Here is a 16,579-nt window from a genome sequence, read left to right as displayed (position 1 = left end):
CGGTATCTGCTTGAAATGATCCCTAAAAAGCTAAAACTGTTATTCGTCGGCTCTGCACTCGGCGTCGCGGGCTTAGCCCCTTGAGCACGCGCGGCGACAGCGTCTAATTATTGCGCGAATCGCAGGTTTGCCTTGCCTGCTGTCTGCGCCACTGCTTCCCAAAGCGTAGGTCGAGTGAACGTACCGCAAGAACTAGCCGCTAATGTTTCTTACACGTCTTTCGTTTTTGTCGGCTGCTTAGCGCAGTGGGCAGTATTTATGTACATTATTCAAATTTAAATTCCAAATGCATTAATTTCAAGTAGGCCTAGCTTATAAGCACTTTTGAAACGTCAAGTCCGACTGTTTGTAGTGACTCTACCACCAGTTCGGAAGGCATACTCATAAAAATATTCATCAGTCATCTTAGCACCCATAACACAAGCTACGCTTATTTTGGGGCTAGATGGCGATGTGTGTAGTGTCATTTTTTATTTATTTATATCGTTTATTGTGTACGTTTGTGTGTTATTAACACTGGACTTGCTAACTTCAAACAAATGGCAGCTTCATTTGTGACGTTTGAAACTCCACATGCGACTATAACAGATTCAAAAGGCCTCTTGATCGGCACTGTGCTGGACAATAAAGGTCGTAGCACAACGGACGCAGGCGCTAAACTTATAAAACATGTTTATGATGCCTGGGAATGTTCACAGAACGCCATGGGTGTTTTTTGTGATCTATCTAAAGCTTTCGATTGTGTTGATCATAAAACCTTGCTTCTTAAGCTAAGCCACTATGGTATCCAAAACGTTGCACTAAATTTGGTTGCCTCTTATCTCAGCAATAGAACCCAAAGAGTTTGCATAAATGATGCAAAGTCTCAGGGTTCAAATACCTCAATGGGTGTCCCACAAGGCTCGATTTTGGGTCCTTTTCTATTTTTAGTGTATATAAATGATCTACCGTACCATGTCAGTGGAACATGCGACATTGTATTGTTTGCAGATGATACATCTCTAATTTTTAAGACTGATAGGAGTAAAGATAACTCTGACGAAGTAAACCGTGTTATGTCGCATGTGTCGCACTGGTTTACAGTTAACAACTTACTTTTAAATGCAAAAAAAACAAAGTGTGTCGAATTTATCTTACCAAATGTAAAGAAAATTGATAAAAATATAATGATAAATGGTGAATCACTAAAAATAGAGACTTCCACAGTTTTTCTGGGCGTGACCTTGGATAATAAGCTACAGTGGGGTGCCCATATAGATTCACTAGCGGGTAAACTAAGCTCGGCTGCCTACGCAGTCAGAAAAATTAGACAGATTACTGACGTTGAAATAGCTAGGCTAGTTTATTTTGCGTACTTTCATAGTGTTATGTCCTATGGAATCTTGTTATGGGGTAAAGCAGCTGATATCGAAACTATATTTATATTGCAGAAAAGAGCTGTACGGTCAATATATAAACTTAAATCACGCGAATCCCTCCGTGAGAAGTTTAAAGAAATAGGCATACTTACTGTAGCTTCACAATATATTTATAACAATATAGTATTTGTAAGACAACATATTAGTCTTTATACACAAAAAGTGGACATAAACAGTCGACTTACAAGAAATGGTCATAAATTAGTGTCATCTGCATATCGTCTGCGTAAGGTACAGGGATCATTTGTGGGATTGAGTATACGCTTTTATAATATGATTCCTAAGGTGATTTTGGACCTGCCAATGCACAAGTTTAAAGAATTTGTTAAAACACATTTATTAGAGCGAGGTTACTATACAATTGATGAATTTTTTAATGACAAGGTTGCTTGGAAGCATCCGGCTCCGCTTTCAGCTCTCACAAGATAGAAAAATGAATGTTAAAATACAAAATGTAAATTGTTGATGTTGGAAAAGAGCAACTGCTGAGTTTCTTGCCGGCTTCTTCTCGGTAGAATCTGCCTTCCGAACCGGTGGTAGAATCACTACAAACAGACAGACTTGACGTTTCAAAAGTGCTTATATTAGGCCTACTTGAAATAAATGAATTTTGAATTTTGAATTTTGAATAAGCCTCTCCCATTACAGTACAGAGGACACTGCTGCTCGCTTTAGAATTGTGATCGCATCGCAGCACATGGTAGTAGTAGCACAGAGGACGCTGCTGTCCGTTTTCCTTCCATTCCCTTAGTCGTCTCGTACGACACCTGCGGACGCAGGAAGGGTGGTGATAACTGTTTGACCTGCTGTCACAACACATCAAATGTTACAGTAAATTTATAAATTGGGCAAATAATTAAACTTTTGATAACTATAAATTCATATTTGCCAGATATTTAATAAATAGTTAATAAATAGTTTTCAAGAAACAATTAAAAATTTTATTTGATTAATACCCAATGTTCATGACATTGAGTATTTTGATATAAATACGACTGCATTATCGATACACTTCAGTCCTACATGGACTCGAACAATACAAAGATACCTCCCGGTGTTGGTCGTTTATCACAAATGATGTGACATACGAGTATCTCTGGAACTAATATCATGGATATTTAAGCAATACAAACTTTTTCGAAGCGACTCATATTACAGCTTCACAACTTGCGTTAATCAATTGGCGACTAAAACACTACTAGTGTGGGTACTAACGGAAATAAGACTATAAAATTAAGTAACTATCAGATTGATCAATATTAGTTTTTTTTTTTTGTATTATTTATTTGGTCTGCCATTGTTACTTTTTGTCGATTACAATGACAAATTTGTAATTGTAATAGCAGACTTGGGTTCCAGCAGTATTGGCACTAGTGACTTAGAGTTTGGAGAGCGCTGCTCTTCGCGCTACACGCTCGAGTGCTGTGGCGGCTCGTTTCTCGTTTATTTCTCCGTTTTTTCATATTTTTCTCTCCACCCAAGAAATTGTCAAGTGTTTTGTGACAACTGGGGACGTCGAGCGGTGGCTGCCTTATATCCTTGTACCGGAAGCATTGTTCTACGGGCTGGGGTTGGTTTCGTGGACAATGTGGCGGAAGGCATCGATATTTTGAACAAAAAAAAAAAGAAACTTGTAATTGTTAAACCCTGTTTGTAGTAGAATTTTTTTTAACAGAGCTCGTCCGGGGAAGCGCTACCACCATGCTTATTTCTGCCGCTAAGCAGCACTGTTGCAATGCTATGGTCCGTTATGAAGGGCCTGGTTGTTGTAGAGGCAATTAAGCTTAACACTTACGTCTCAGGTTGATGAGAACTTGCGGCAAGTCGTGACGGACGTGTTCCATGCATACCCTGCGTTTATAGGCGATGGTTTTTCATTTTTGTTTATTGTTTATTGTTATTAGGTACACAAAACAGGTAATAACTAAAAGTAGATCTAAATATGAGTAATAACAAGTTTTGTTCTAAGGTACAACCCAAAGTATGTGTACACAACTTGGAATTAAATTAAACAGAAAGTAAAGATAAAATTAAAGTTGAAACAAAAAAGAAACACTTAAATAATAATACTTACCATCAGGTGGGCCATCTGCTTGGTGTGTTAATTATTACTATTACAAAACACTAAATAATAATCAATACCTTAGCCAAATCTGCTGTAAATCCATGAGCTATCAACTTACTTTTCCTTACTTATTAGAAATCCATCGTGACATGAGTGAGTCGTCAACACCCGAGTGTGGATTTCACTACCTACGTTTACTTATTCGATCGCGTGAAAGTTAACTACGATTTATATGGAATCGAAAGAGTGCCCTCTAGTGACAGTAATAGGTAGAATATGTACGAGGCACCCTGACCTAACAATTTGGATACAAATCAGTAAGATTAAGCTTTATGCTAGATATCCGTATATCATCACGAGAGCAGTAATGTTCGGGAGTAATAGGAAAAACAACTTAAAACCCGGACAAAAAAAATCTCTTACCGACCGCGGGCAAAAGTTCTGATACACAAAAATTATACAAATATGTGTAAAGGCGATCCTATTGCTAGAGTAATCAAGATCAATTCGTCAACATATTTGGACTTGGATATAAGTATTTTGTATAAAGGTCTAATACCTTTATACAAAATACTTATATCTTGTACTGCTCGTAATCAAGATCGTACTTTTAAGAATTTTTGAACAATTTATAATGACAGATTTAAAATAGGGCAAAATTTTTTTCCTTTAAAGTAGCTACGTTTTAATGTCTCAGCTTCATTTTGATTACTGCCTTCTTTGACTTGACTGCTTCAGTGTCAAACTGGGTCACATTTTTTTCCCTTGGCAACATTACGTCGTAAGGCTCAAGTACTTTCAACTTCCAAAACAGGGAATGTAAAAAGAGATCCCCAACACACTTGACCAGGCGGCGGCGGCGAGCAAAACCTGCGGTTCGACAGCAATAATTAGACTTAGCCGCCGGCGCGTGCTTGAGTGTCTAAGCCGGCGGGTACAAAGTGTATGCGAAATTACAGTTTTTAGGGAGAATTTTTGGAATATTCTCGAAATTTACGACCTCTGACACAGCGATGTCTGAAACAGCCTTAGTAATGCCCGAATGCTGGGCACAGTTAGTAAGATAGAGGGGTTAAGAACTTAAGACGCTACTCCAATGCAGATTGACTTAATTGAGTATTAAATAATAAATAAATAAATATACTACGACAATACGCACATCGCCATCTAGCCCCAAAGTAAGCGTGTCTTGTGTTATGGATCTTAGTATCCATGACTAATGAATATTTTTATGAATACTTTACATAAAACTTATATAAATAGACACCCAGACTGAAAAACATTCATGTTCATCACACAAACATTTTCCAGTTGTGGGAAACCCACAGCCTTGATTCAGAAAGCAGGGTCGCTGCGCACTGCGCCAATCCGCCGTCTTATTAAAGTAAAAGTATTATTACATCACTAATAATTACTTATAGGCTTTTCTACTAACCCTGTGTCTCTTACCCCGGATAATCGTACTCTTATGTAGTGGTTATTACGCTATGTCTTAACTACGGGCTTGTTCTGGTAATTGATATGAAATCTTAGTACCTAAAAATTCATGCCGTGATTTGGGTGTCCAACTTTAGGATCTCGTGATCCGCAGTCGAACATGGCATTATATACTGTACTAGCGGTTCCTCGCGACTTCGTCCGCGTATAAGTCAACCTTAAAAGATAGAAATATGCTGTCGCGGACTGTTTTTCAGAAATTTTAAAGAAGAACATCTTTGTAATACGTGATTTTATCGAAACTTTAACCGTTTAGAGCTTTGAGCTCATAAGGAGAAATAAACCCCCGATTTTGGAACACTCTTTATTGGCGCTACGCTCCTATTGCTTAAGCGTGATAATATATAGCCTTCCTCGATAAATGGGCTATCCAACACTAAAATTTTTTGTTTTTAAATCGGACCAGGAGTTCCCGAGATCATGATGTTTACGTAAACAAATAAACAAACTCTCCAGCTTTATATATTAGTTTAAGGATAGGCGATGCAGTAATCGTATAGAGCGGTTATATTTAGCTACTAGTAAGTACTTCAAAAAAAAAAAAAAACAAAACTCATTTATTTCAAGTCGGCCTAGTTTATAAGCACTTTTGAAAAGTCATGTCAGTCTGTTTGTAGTAACTCAACCACCGGTTCGGAAGGTAGATTCCACTGAGAAGAGCCGGCAAGAAACTCAGCAGATTGAGTTAAATCAATATTTATGTTGGTTCAGATTGTAACGAACCTTAGGACATTCATCATTATCGATCCATGACCGACCATAAGGCTTACCTAACCGTATCCATATCGTTGAAATCTCCGTTCACAGTCATATTCGTGACAGAATAATCATATATCAGTAATAATAATGAAAGCAAACTTCCCTGGCGCCAATTGGTGGCTTATAACCTTAAAATATATCATGAAAAGTCTTTTGAAAGGCCACTGAAAAAATCATAACTATATTTATATACAGAAAAAAAATGTCGTTTCGCAGCATTACCTAAATAGATATATAGATGAAAAGAGACCAGCTACATAATGTTTAATGAAGGTAGTACGAGAACAGATCCGCGTCGCGCCCCACGTCGGGCGCCAACTCACAATGGCACCTAATGGCGACGCCTCGTTACGCACTCGCACTGAGAGCATAATTATAAATGGCGAGGACTCGGGACCATCTGAATTATCACGTGCCTTTTAAAGATTAACTAGGCGCTGGGAATGAAGCTGACGTGTTAAGGAGTAATCAACTATTCCATGCCAGTTTTGTGCGAAACTACTCCGTTGAATAGAAAATTGCCGAGTTGCCGCTACTTTTTTTTTTTTTTTTCACTAACAACTTTTTGAAGTTCGGTTTTATGAAATACTCAAACTCAAATTATGCCTTCTTTAAGTAGGCCTTTACTGGAACGACTTTTGTACGTTCACATTGATTCACTGTGTGCCCTGATTGCAGACACGTTGAACATTATGACCTTTAATGTATACAGTTACATCAGATATTTTTTGCAAATTATGAAACATTTTTTGAAGGAAGTCAATTTTTTTTCTGTGGTGCTTAAGAGGATGTGTATTTCCATGGGCTGCAGTCACTCAAGCGGAAAGCTAAGTAGCCCGCCTGCTCTATGATAAAACTAAGCTAAGTGTCAGTGTCTCCACATTACTTAACAAGATGGCGCCACAAAGGTCCTGCATCGTCGTCATACAACTTTCAATTATGTATGGTTTGACCTTGGTCTCCGAGCATGAACACCCGCTAGGAGGAAGATCTTCCGATTGTTGTCGAGCATATACCCTCGAGCGGTTATAGCCAAGTGGGTGGACTTCGACTTTACTTTCGGGGAGCCGAGTTCGAATCCTAGTACCTATCCTACCTCTAATTTTTCTAAGTTGTGTGCGTTTTAAGCAATTAAAATATCACTTGCTTCAATGGTGAAGGAAAACCTGCATACCTGAAAGTTCTCCATAATATTCTCAAAGGTGTGTGAATTCCACCTATCCGCACTGGGCCAGCGCGGTGGATTACGGTCTTAACCCCTTCTCATTGGAGGAGATCCGTGCCCTGTAGTGGGCCGGTAATGGGTTGATACGATCATGATATCCTCAATGATATAGCTCCATTAGTGACTCCGACGTAATTATCGAAACACCGCAACCTACGCACGCAAGCACGCCCGACGCACCCAATGCTGTCAACGCACCCAATGCACACAACGCACGCAATGCTCTTAACGCAGGCCCGTAATTAGAATTCTGTGCATTTGCTTTTCGTTATGCCTGTAACTTGATTTCCAGAGACTGTCCCAGGCACCGTGGGAAAATTTCTTAATCTGATGATGAAGACATCACCTTCCTCAGTACCTATAACATAATGTTTGATCAATTAACAATATTGTTTACAAATTCTACGTGTCACAGACGTCTAAAATCATAACTTTGCAGTAATGATCCAAAACTGTAGGTACACTTTAGGCACGGCGAGCTCGGTCGTCCGCACCGAAACCGCGTCCTTGGTATAATTTTGGCGCGAACGCGACGCCGCCATTGCTCTTATTTGCGTCGGTTTCACGCCGTGAATGTGTCGAGCCCGGCGTCCATTAGGTGCCTATTATGTGCCGAGACTGCGGCGCTCATTTTTTTTTTACTATTGCCATGCACGCCTCTGTGGTGAATGCAGAGATTTCAGATTGGTGGCTATGTGCATTAAAGAAGTTGTAGAGCTTTTTGTGACAGAGCTCGTCCGGAGAAGTACTATCGACATGTTTACTTTTGCCGCTAAGCAGCATTGTTGCAATGCTGTGTTCCGGTCTGAAGGGCGTGGTTGCCGGTGTAATTAGTGGCTAATGCTTGACACCTACGCCTCTCTCCTCTCTGCTCTGTTCATAGACGATGGATTTCCACTCAACATCATTATGGCTTGATGCCTTCATTACATACAAAATGTGTTCATAGTAGAATATTAATATAATAATTACATTCGTTAACATAAAATTAATGCTACTAGAGTCCTAAACGGGCCCTGGTTTAAGAAGAAGCCCACAACAAACTTAGCCGGGCGTTCTCTTTGTTATCAACATCTCATATTGCCATTTGAAAATATTTAAGAAGCAGCCTGGTTAAAGCAATATTTTACACCGAAGCTTTTTTATCGTTAACGTTCTTCTTTAAAACTATAATAGGAATTTTATATCAGCTTTCGCTTATTACAAACTTTGACTTTTTAAGAAACTTGTCCAAGATATCAACTGCTGAGAGCAGACCCGTGCCCTGTAGTGGGCCGGTATTGGGTTGATGATGATATTTTTATCAAAAAGATTCCAATTATCGGCTTCGCAATTTTCCTAGGCTTATCACAAATACTTTATTTGTCCATTAATCCTGCGACAAGTACGTGTTTTACTATTGCATATCTATCCTACTAACCTTTTGCCAGTTTTCATCTAGGCATCACGTAAATCGAATGCTTAATGATTTAGGCGATGTCTACAGAAAAAAAAGTTTCACCAACTCTTTGGTGATAACTATTGGTGGAAGGTTGATTTATGCCTAGGAATCTTCTTAGATTAGGCGTTACCTATTTAGGCATTGCCTTGTTGTTAAAGCGGGCATTAGACTTCTCTATTCATTTTTTTCTTTGTGTATTTGACGTTGTCTAATACAAAATCGTAAAGTAGCTACACACGCTACTTCGCTAAAGCAAAGCCAATATCTCAAATTTAATAATAAATCTTATGTTTAAAAAAACAACACTTAGAAAAAATCATTTAACTTACACGCAACACAACACATATCAAATAGTAGGTACAACAAAAAAGATCTTTTAAATAAACTTAAAACAAATAAATATAATACTATGTAGGCAGCGACAGAGTACTATGTAACGTTACCAAATCTGGGGGTTTCGTATATTATAAGTATTTATGTATACTTAATGTATATTATTCATGAAAATGTTTATCAGTTATCTTAGTAGGTACCCATAACACAAGCTACGCTTACTTTGGGGCTAGATGGCGATGTGTGTATTGTCGTAGTATATTTACATTTTTATAACTTACTCCAGTTACTTAGCTAATCATTCTTGTCACGACCGTGGAATCGAATGAAGCCCCTCGTGCTCTGTGAGCATGTACATGTAAAACCACTGAAAATCGAGGCATTGAAATTTTAAGTTATCTTTTATGAAGTCAGTAAAAAAAAACGCTTGGTAAAAACTGTTATTTTCGCCGCTGCACTCCACTCCCGGCTCATCGGCTTAGGCCCTTGAGCACGTGCAACGGCAGCTTCTAATTATTGCCGGCGGATCGCGGCTCCGCGCTCGAGAGCTGTGGCGGCGCGATTACTGCCGCTTCTTTTTTACTTGCTTCCCATTTTCAAACTGATTTTGGTAGCCTTAGAGTTTTTCAGGATCAGTGGTAGCCCACTGGGTAGGACTTCGATTTCACACAAAAAAACTTGTAGGACGTTTTCCTTGCGTGCCTTGTGAAGTCTTCCTGATCTTCATAAGATTGTCTTATGAAATTACTTTTTTTTTGTAAGGATTCTATGCCTTAAAATAACAACTTAACAAAAAATAAGTATAAATTAAAACTGAACTAAATATAAGTGCTTAACGTGATCCCCGTTGCACGAGGGTCGACAGCCCTAATTTCTTAATATTGCCAGCTGTATTAAAAATTCTTTAACAGACAATCGAATCGAACCATTGTCATCCGCAGCTGAACATGCTAACCACTGGACCAAGAAGGCTTCTGTAGGTTACTAAAACTTAAGTCAAATAGTAAACTGGAGCGAAAGAAAACTCCATACAATACATAGACTTTCAAGTACTACTGTAAATCGTTGCCCTTATTTATATTTCACCCAGCTAAGTACTTGAACGCGGTGACGCTAAGACGCGCGAGTGTTTGATCGCTTTGTTTGCGCGCCGAGCTTACGGCGACCTAGGCTGAGTCGTAGTACAGCGCAGATCCTTTTAGAGCTAAAACTTCTAAGCCCTACTCCATTTTGGCTATAAGTCGCTTCTAATAAAGGTATGTTCGCCGCTAGAAGGGGTACTTGGTACGGGGAACTGGCAGTAATACTTACTTCCTTACTTGTATTACTAATGCGAAAGTGTGACTGTTTGTTTGTTTGCTTGTCCTTCCTTCGCGCCCTAAGTAAGCGACCAATCATCTTGATTTTAGGCATAGAGTAAATGAGGTGAGTTGCCAACGAATCATAACCCATCGAGTTATTGATTTGGGTGATAGGTAAATTAGACGGATTTTTCACGAATCTCCATATAAAATCTCTATCATAAGTTGTGCCTCTGTTCTTTTCCCATCGATACTGCATTTTTTATAGTAATAATCGAGGGACCAAGCAGATGGTCCTCATGGTGGAAAACCCTCACCTATAAACAGAGCTACACATACAAGGGAAACTTCCTGCAACGAGCCACAATGTGTCTTTTAACCCGACGCTTAGGTGTTAAGCCTCATGAGCCTGTAATTCCACCAGCAACCAGAGACCGTCATGTCCTCTCTGACCGAAATATGACACGATTGCCAAGTTTCCTGTGATTTTTCTGGTCGATTCTTTCCGAACACTCATTATCAGTAGCCGAGCATGATACTAGGGCTACAGAATACTTAAAATTTGTTTATTCATTTGACCTTGAAATTTGACAAAAGACTTTAATTGTACGAACTGACCAGGTAAGCTATCAGCACAAAGTGTGGTCATCTACAAAGGAGATATGCTTAATCGGAGCTCGTTTGCGATAAGTGGCGCAGATAACACGGTGTGAATGCGGTCATATTGTGCTATTGTTTAGATCCATTATGTGGAGTGTCATATATATTTAAACATTACCACTCGAGTCAAAAGAGTTTGTAATGGTACTGACTTTTGTTGGATCGGAATACATAAATAACACATGTGTTTGAGTGTCCATTATGAAACTGCGTCCGGAAATATATAAAGGGATTAAGTAACTATAGATGAGATGAGTGCGAATGTATACAATTGGGTGTTAATGCATAGAATAATGATGTAGAATCCGGAAATGCAAAGAGGATACGAGATGTCGCGATAAATCCTTTTAGGACGATCAGAAATTATTCTATAGGAAACCTTTTTAGTCATTGTCTGAACTGTTTCTAGGCGCATTTGTATCACATTAAAAGCGTCGAGTGACCGGATCCAATTTTAGGATGTTGCGATGATGTACCATCACCGTAAAATTGATAAAAAAAACGGAAATGGGAAAGTGTACAGAGACACTATTAAATTTTCCTTTTCTTTGGCATAGTTAAATATAACCGAAATAATCAGTTATCTCTGCATCATCAATAGCAAAAAAAGTCCACTGCCAGAATAAAGCCCTCTACTAACGGTAGTAGGGATTCCCCATAATTACCACGCTGGGCAGGCAAGTTTACAAATCGCAGTAGATGGTAATATTAGCACAGAGGACGCTGTTGCCCGTTCTCCGTTATATTCCCTTCACCTTCACCTCGTACGTCAGCCGCGGGAAGAGGAGGGATGTGGCATCTTTATTCTGATCTGTCACCACACCGGGTAGAAAGATATGAAGATGAAAGAAAAGGTCACCTTTTGATCCACTCTGTACCATTATCAGGGGTGCGTCTCACTTTTTTCTTCTTCTTAGTCTTGCACTCTTGGCAGAGTGGTCGTGGCTGCTGAGATGAATTCCATGGCGTTATGAATTATTGTATCGCATGGCTTCCAGCGCGAGTCTTCTCCAGTTTTGGCGGTTGGTTTGGCATGTCGGAAGCATTCCACCACTGTTGCCTGGGTCAACGATTTGACCGTATCTGTCCAACGAATATGTAACCGCCCTGTTGCCTTCTTGCTCACTTATTAGCTATAATAAATCATCATCAGAATGGCCTGGAATTACTTTATTAACATGTGGTTATTGTTTCAGATCGATCCCAATCCTTCGGCCCGCACCGCAGCGGGTACGTTGCCCACCAGGGCCAGGGTTACGGCAACCAAGGTCACAATCGCAACCACCAACCATCCGACAGATACGGCTCGAACCAAGAAAGGTACGGCTCTAACCAAGAACGATACGGCTCCAACCAAGATAGATACGGCTCAAACCAAGATAGATACGGTTCAAACCAAGGCAGGTACGGTTCGAATCAAGACAGGTCTCAAAACCAGGGTTACCAAAGTCAGAACAGGTCATACCAGGGTCAAGGGTCGAACCAAGGATACCATCAGAACAAGTACCAGCGAAATGATCAAGGCAGGGATAGCCAAGGTAACCAAGGGTACAATCAAAGACCCAACTCCGGCTCTAACAATAGACATCAAGGTAATTCGTCATGGCGTTGAAGACAATCTGAATAGATTTTAAACGATTGATTTGATGTTGATGGTATTTAGGAAATAAAAAATAGGGATTTATGTTGACCTTATTCAGATCATTCGAGAGAAAATGGATCAAAAAAACGTAATAAAAGAATGCAAACCTAATTTAAAATATTCAAAATGTAATATTTATTTAATTTACTAATAAATATATTAATTTACAAAATATATATCATTATTGGATAGAAGCAGGCGTTACTTTGCGGAATTCCATGATATATTATGAAAATTAAGCTTGATTTAAAACAGATCTTTGGTGTGGGGTGTAAGGATTGAAGAAAATATAAATTACACCATACAAATTCTCCCGCTCTTCGCGGAGTACGGCAAATCAAGCTTAATTTTCATAATATATGTATTATGAACATTCATGATAACTTAATAGTGATAGAAATTACGACACTGGTCAATTAAGATTTTAATGAAAAGGCTAACTGCAAAATCACGTTTCCTCCGTTTTAATTTTTAGCCTATTAAAAATTACCTCGATAAAAAAGTGTGGCTTCCGTAGACAACTGCGCAGCGAATCACAAAAATGTTTAAGATATTTTGAACTTTGTACTTTTACTCTGACACCGTGCACTTATGTGCGCCATTTTATGCTATAAGATTACCTTATGTGCTCGCTTTAACTTTACTGGTGTTAGCCTTATCTCATAAACTAATCAAAATCAATAAACCCTATCACTAAGTATAGAAATTTATATTTGTGTAAAATTAATTGCCGTAAAATATGGAAGTTAGGGGAAGTTTATTGGGTTTACTTAGTAGATTTATCTCACATAGATAGATCAGGTAAGGTTCTTGTTTTGAATGCAAATGTGCAATATTAAGTGTGCTCCACCTTTTATTTATATGTACTTACGTTTAGGTACCTACACTTTATATACTTGTATATGCTTGACGGCTATACGGTCTTCTATGCGATACAAGAACTATAATAAACTATATAATATTGACTTAATGTTAGAAATTAAAAAGTACAATTTATTTCTTTAATGGATTTATATCAATAGTGATAAAGACATTACGACACTGGTCAAAAATATGAATAAGAAGCTCACTGTCACGAAAAAAGCTGTTCTATAAATCGTGAGATAAAAGTACTATGTATGTTATAATGGGCTGTTTAAATTACGAACTTTAAAAGTCCTTATAAGATTTTTTGTTTATTCTTGAATGTATGTAGTGAGGTATTATTACAAACTCGCATTGATTAGTGCCTCCGCAGACTGGTCACTGGCCAGAACCGAAAAACGCCGCCACTATATATTTTCTATCGACGAGTTGTAGCCTGTAGCGGCCACCATGGTCAACCGTGCATGTGCGGCGAACCCATATATAATGTATAAAAACTACAGAAAATATGTCGGTGGCGTAGTTTTGTTGTTGTGACCAGTTACATTTAGGGGCTGAGATATTATTTACCAAAATATCGTATCTCCAGGTTGGCTAACTTTGATGTTCAAAGTATGTTGACATTATCTCGAAAATGACTCATTCACACATTTTCACTGTCAATCCTTTTCATTGCATTTTTGTCTGGAATTCATTGACGGAATAAACTTTTATATCATGTAAAGTTAATTCTGTAAAGCATATACCGCATTATTAGTTATTAAAAAATCAATATGGAAATAAAATTGAAAAGAATTAAAATTTAACTTTTAATGTGAAATATAGTTGAGTGAAAGAGATGAATGTATGTGTTCTTACGACAAGTTATGAGGGGCTGTTCCTTTGTCAGTAAAATTACATTTCGTCTCAATGGTAGACCACAAATAATCCATTATTGAATTCCGAGACTAAAATTTAGTTTCTAAAATGAATTTAAACTGAATGAATTTTAATTGAATGTTTAAACTCCCGCTATTTTAACTGACCACTGTTGAAACGTATATTATTAATGTCAGGGCGCGATGCACTAAGTCGTGACGAGTTTGTTTTATTATATACAAGTGGGCTAACTGGAATGCAATCACCTGATCGTCGTGACAAAGCAGTCTAAGATGGTAGCTTAGACTGCATCATCATCGTGAGGAAACCAGCATGCCTGAGAGTTCTCCTCAAAGTTCTCAACTTCACTTGGACAGCGTGGAATACAGCCTTACCCTTCTCATTGTGGGAGGACACCCGTGCCCGAAGTGGGATCGATATGATGATAATGATGAAGGAGTCATTTTCGAGTATTTAATTATCGTCAAAGTAAAATTGAACTAAAGTCACTCGTTTAAAAGCCGCAAATCGTGTGTACTTCTAATTTCTGTTATACAAACGTTGTATCAAAATTCCGAGTTAAATAGTTGTAGGCAAATTTGAGCTTTAAAACAATAGGAATGTTCAAGTATTCCATACTCTAAAAAGACTCACCGATTGCGAGCGAGCAAATCTTGTACTGAGGCGAAAGTTCTATTAGTTATCAAAAGTGGTCTTGTAACGTAGCTCCTTCTGCTGTAAAGTCAACTTGTAATATAAGACTAACATTATGGGACTAAACTTATGCTATCCTTTTTATTTCATTTTGTCCATATAAAAAGGAAGGCTTGATTTTACTCTCCATGTTTCTGTACTACTTTGGTATCTATTTAAATTATTTTAACAGCTCTTTATTAAAAAAAACAGAACTAAAGATATTCCTTTGCTAGGTTTAGTTTTGTTCTCATAAATAAAGTAGACTGTCTGCGTTTCTGAATTTTGGCGACCTCCCTGGCGCAACGGTGAGCGCTGTAAATTTAAGCAGGAGGTCCCGGGATCGATTACTGATAAAGGAAATTTGGTGTGCGCGCGCACCGTAAAAAGTGAGCTGGCGGACGATGTATTCCCCTCTCACTAGGTTTCGTCACTACCTTAATCCTGCTAAAATAGCGTTATCATGTGCGCGCAAATTTCACACCCATGATTTTTTCCGTAACGCCGCTAAAGAAGTATAACTTCAAATAAAATCCCTTTTTATCCCCATAGATCTTATTTTAGAGCTGTTAATTTAGTTCGGCTTAGAATATGTCTATACCCGACATATCAAAAATTGTTCGATTAAGTTAAATTGACTGATTGTTTTACACTGTGTATAATTATTATTTTGAGACTTTATATTATATTCCTTAATTCAGATAAATAAAATCTCGATGAAACCCTATATCCTCTTTTATTTCTAATCGCATATTTAAAATTATTAACACAAAAAAAACAACTAAAAAGCTTGCATTAAATATTTCCTACAACATTTTTGAGTCGTAAAATGTAAAATTACTAAGTATGAATATACTTTGTTCAAGGTATTCTTCTTTATAGTGTCTAACAAGGAAAGTAACTAATAATTTTCCACATTTTACTTAGCACCAACTTGAAATTGTTGGTGAAAATATTATTTATTGCTTTTTAGTTGTTTAACCAAGATTTTTTGTCAAAAAAATTGTTTTACGCTTTTGAGTGGGTAGTTTTACAAAAAGATCCTTTTAGTTTTCATTCCTGAAGATTTTGGAGATTAAGTATTACTGCAAAATAATGACATATTGTGGTTCTGATACCTATTTCACCTAGTGACCTACAGTCGGTGATAGACGGGTGGTTTGGACTTCGGCTTCACTTTCGGGGACCAAGCTCGAATCCCAACACGCATTTGTAAATTTTCTAAATTGTGTGCGTTTTAAGTAATTAAAATATAAGCTATGCTATGTTTTAATGGTGTTGGAAAACATCGTAAGGAAACCTGCATGCTTGAGAGTTATAATGTTCTCAAAGGCGTGTGAAGTCCAACAATCCTCATTTTTTTTATTGTATTTAAAGTGACCTACTAGTAAAGGTTATTTCGAAAATGAATTCAAATAAAAAAAATAGTAAACCGGCCGGCCTACACCCTTCTCATTGTGGGAGCGCGCAGGGCGGCAAGTTGCAGGACGTGTTCCTTGCAAAGTGTATCGTTTCGGTCGGTCCATATCGGTTGTACTTACCTAAGTTGGATGACTAGACTTTAATGGTAGGGAAAAGCTTACTATACCGAATGAAAAATTAACGAAAATCTGATTTTTATAGCAGATGGTCTTTCAATACAACTTTATAATCTTATATATACATTTCTTGTGTTCGTGTTTATGTCACTGAACTCCTAGACGGCTGGACCGATTTTTATGAATTTTTTGGTATACGTTTGGGTGGCACCCTGGATGGTTTAGATTCACAAATTAGCCCGACAGATGGCGCTGGGGTCCGCTAGTAGGTATAAGTATATATAT

General features: G+C 38.0%; 1 protein-coding gene across 1 annotated transcript in view; it reads left to right on the top strand.

The window, feature by feature from the left end:
* LOC120631965 (5'-3' exoribonuclease 2 homolog) overlaps nt 1-15,483 on the top strand; it is a 37,520-nt gene extending 22,037 nt beyond the window's left edge. The window contains exon 17 of the mRNA XM_039901679.1: nt 11,896-15,483. Within this exon, the coding sequence (XP_039757613.1) occupies nt 11,896-12,311 (416 nt within the window). The 3' untranslated portion in view covers nt 12,312-15,483. The remainder of the gene's footprint in view (nt 1-11,895) is intronic.
* Nucleotides 15,484-16,579: the final 1,096 nt, after the last annotated feature.

Source organism: Pararge aegeria, chromosome 19 (genome assembly GCF_905163445.1).
Source record: "Pararge aegeria chromosome 19, ilParAegt1.1, whole genome shotgun sequence".
NCBI classification, from domain to species: domain Eukaryota; kingdom Metazoa; phylum Arthropoda; class Insecta; order Lepidoptera; family Nymphalidae; genus Pararge; species Pararge aegeria.
Note: the sequence above shows the minus strand (reverse complement) of the source record. Positions and strands in the feature narration are given on the sequence as shown.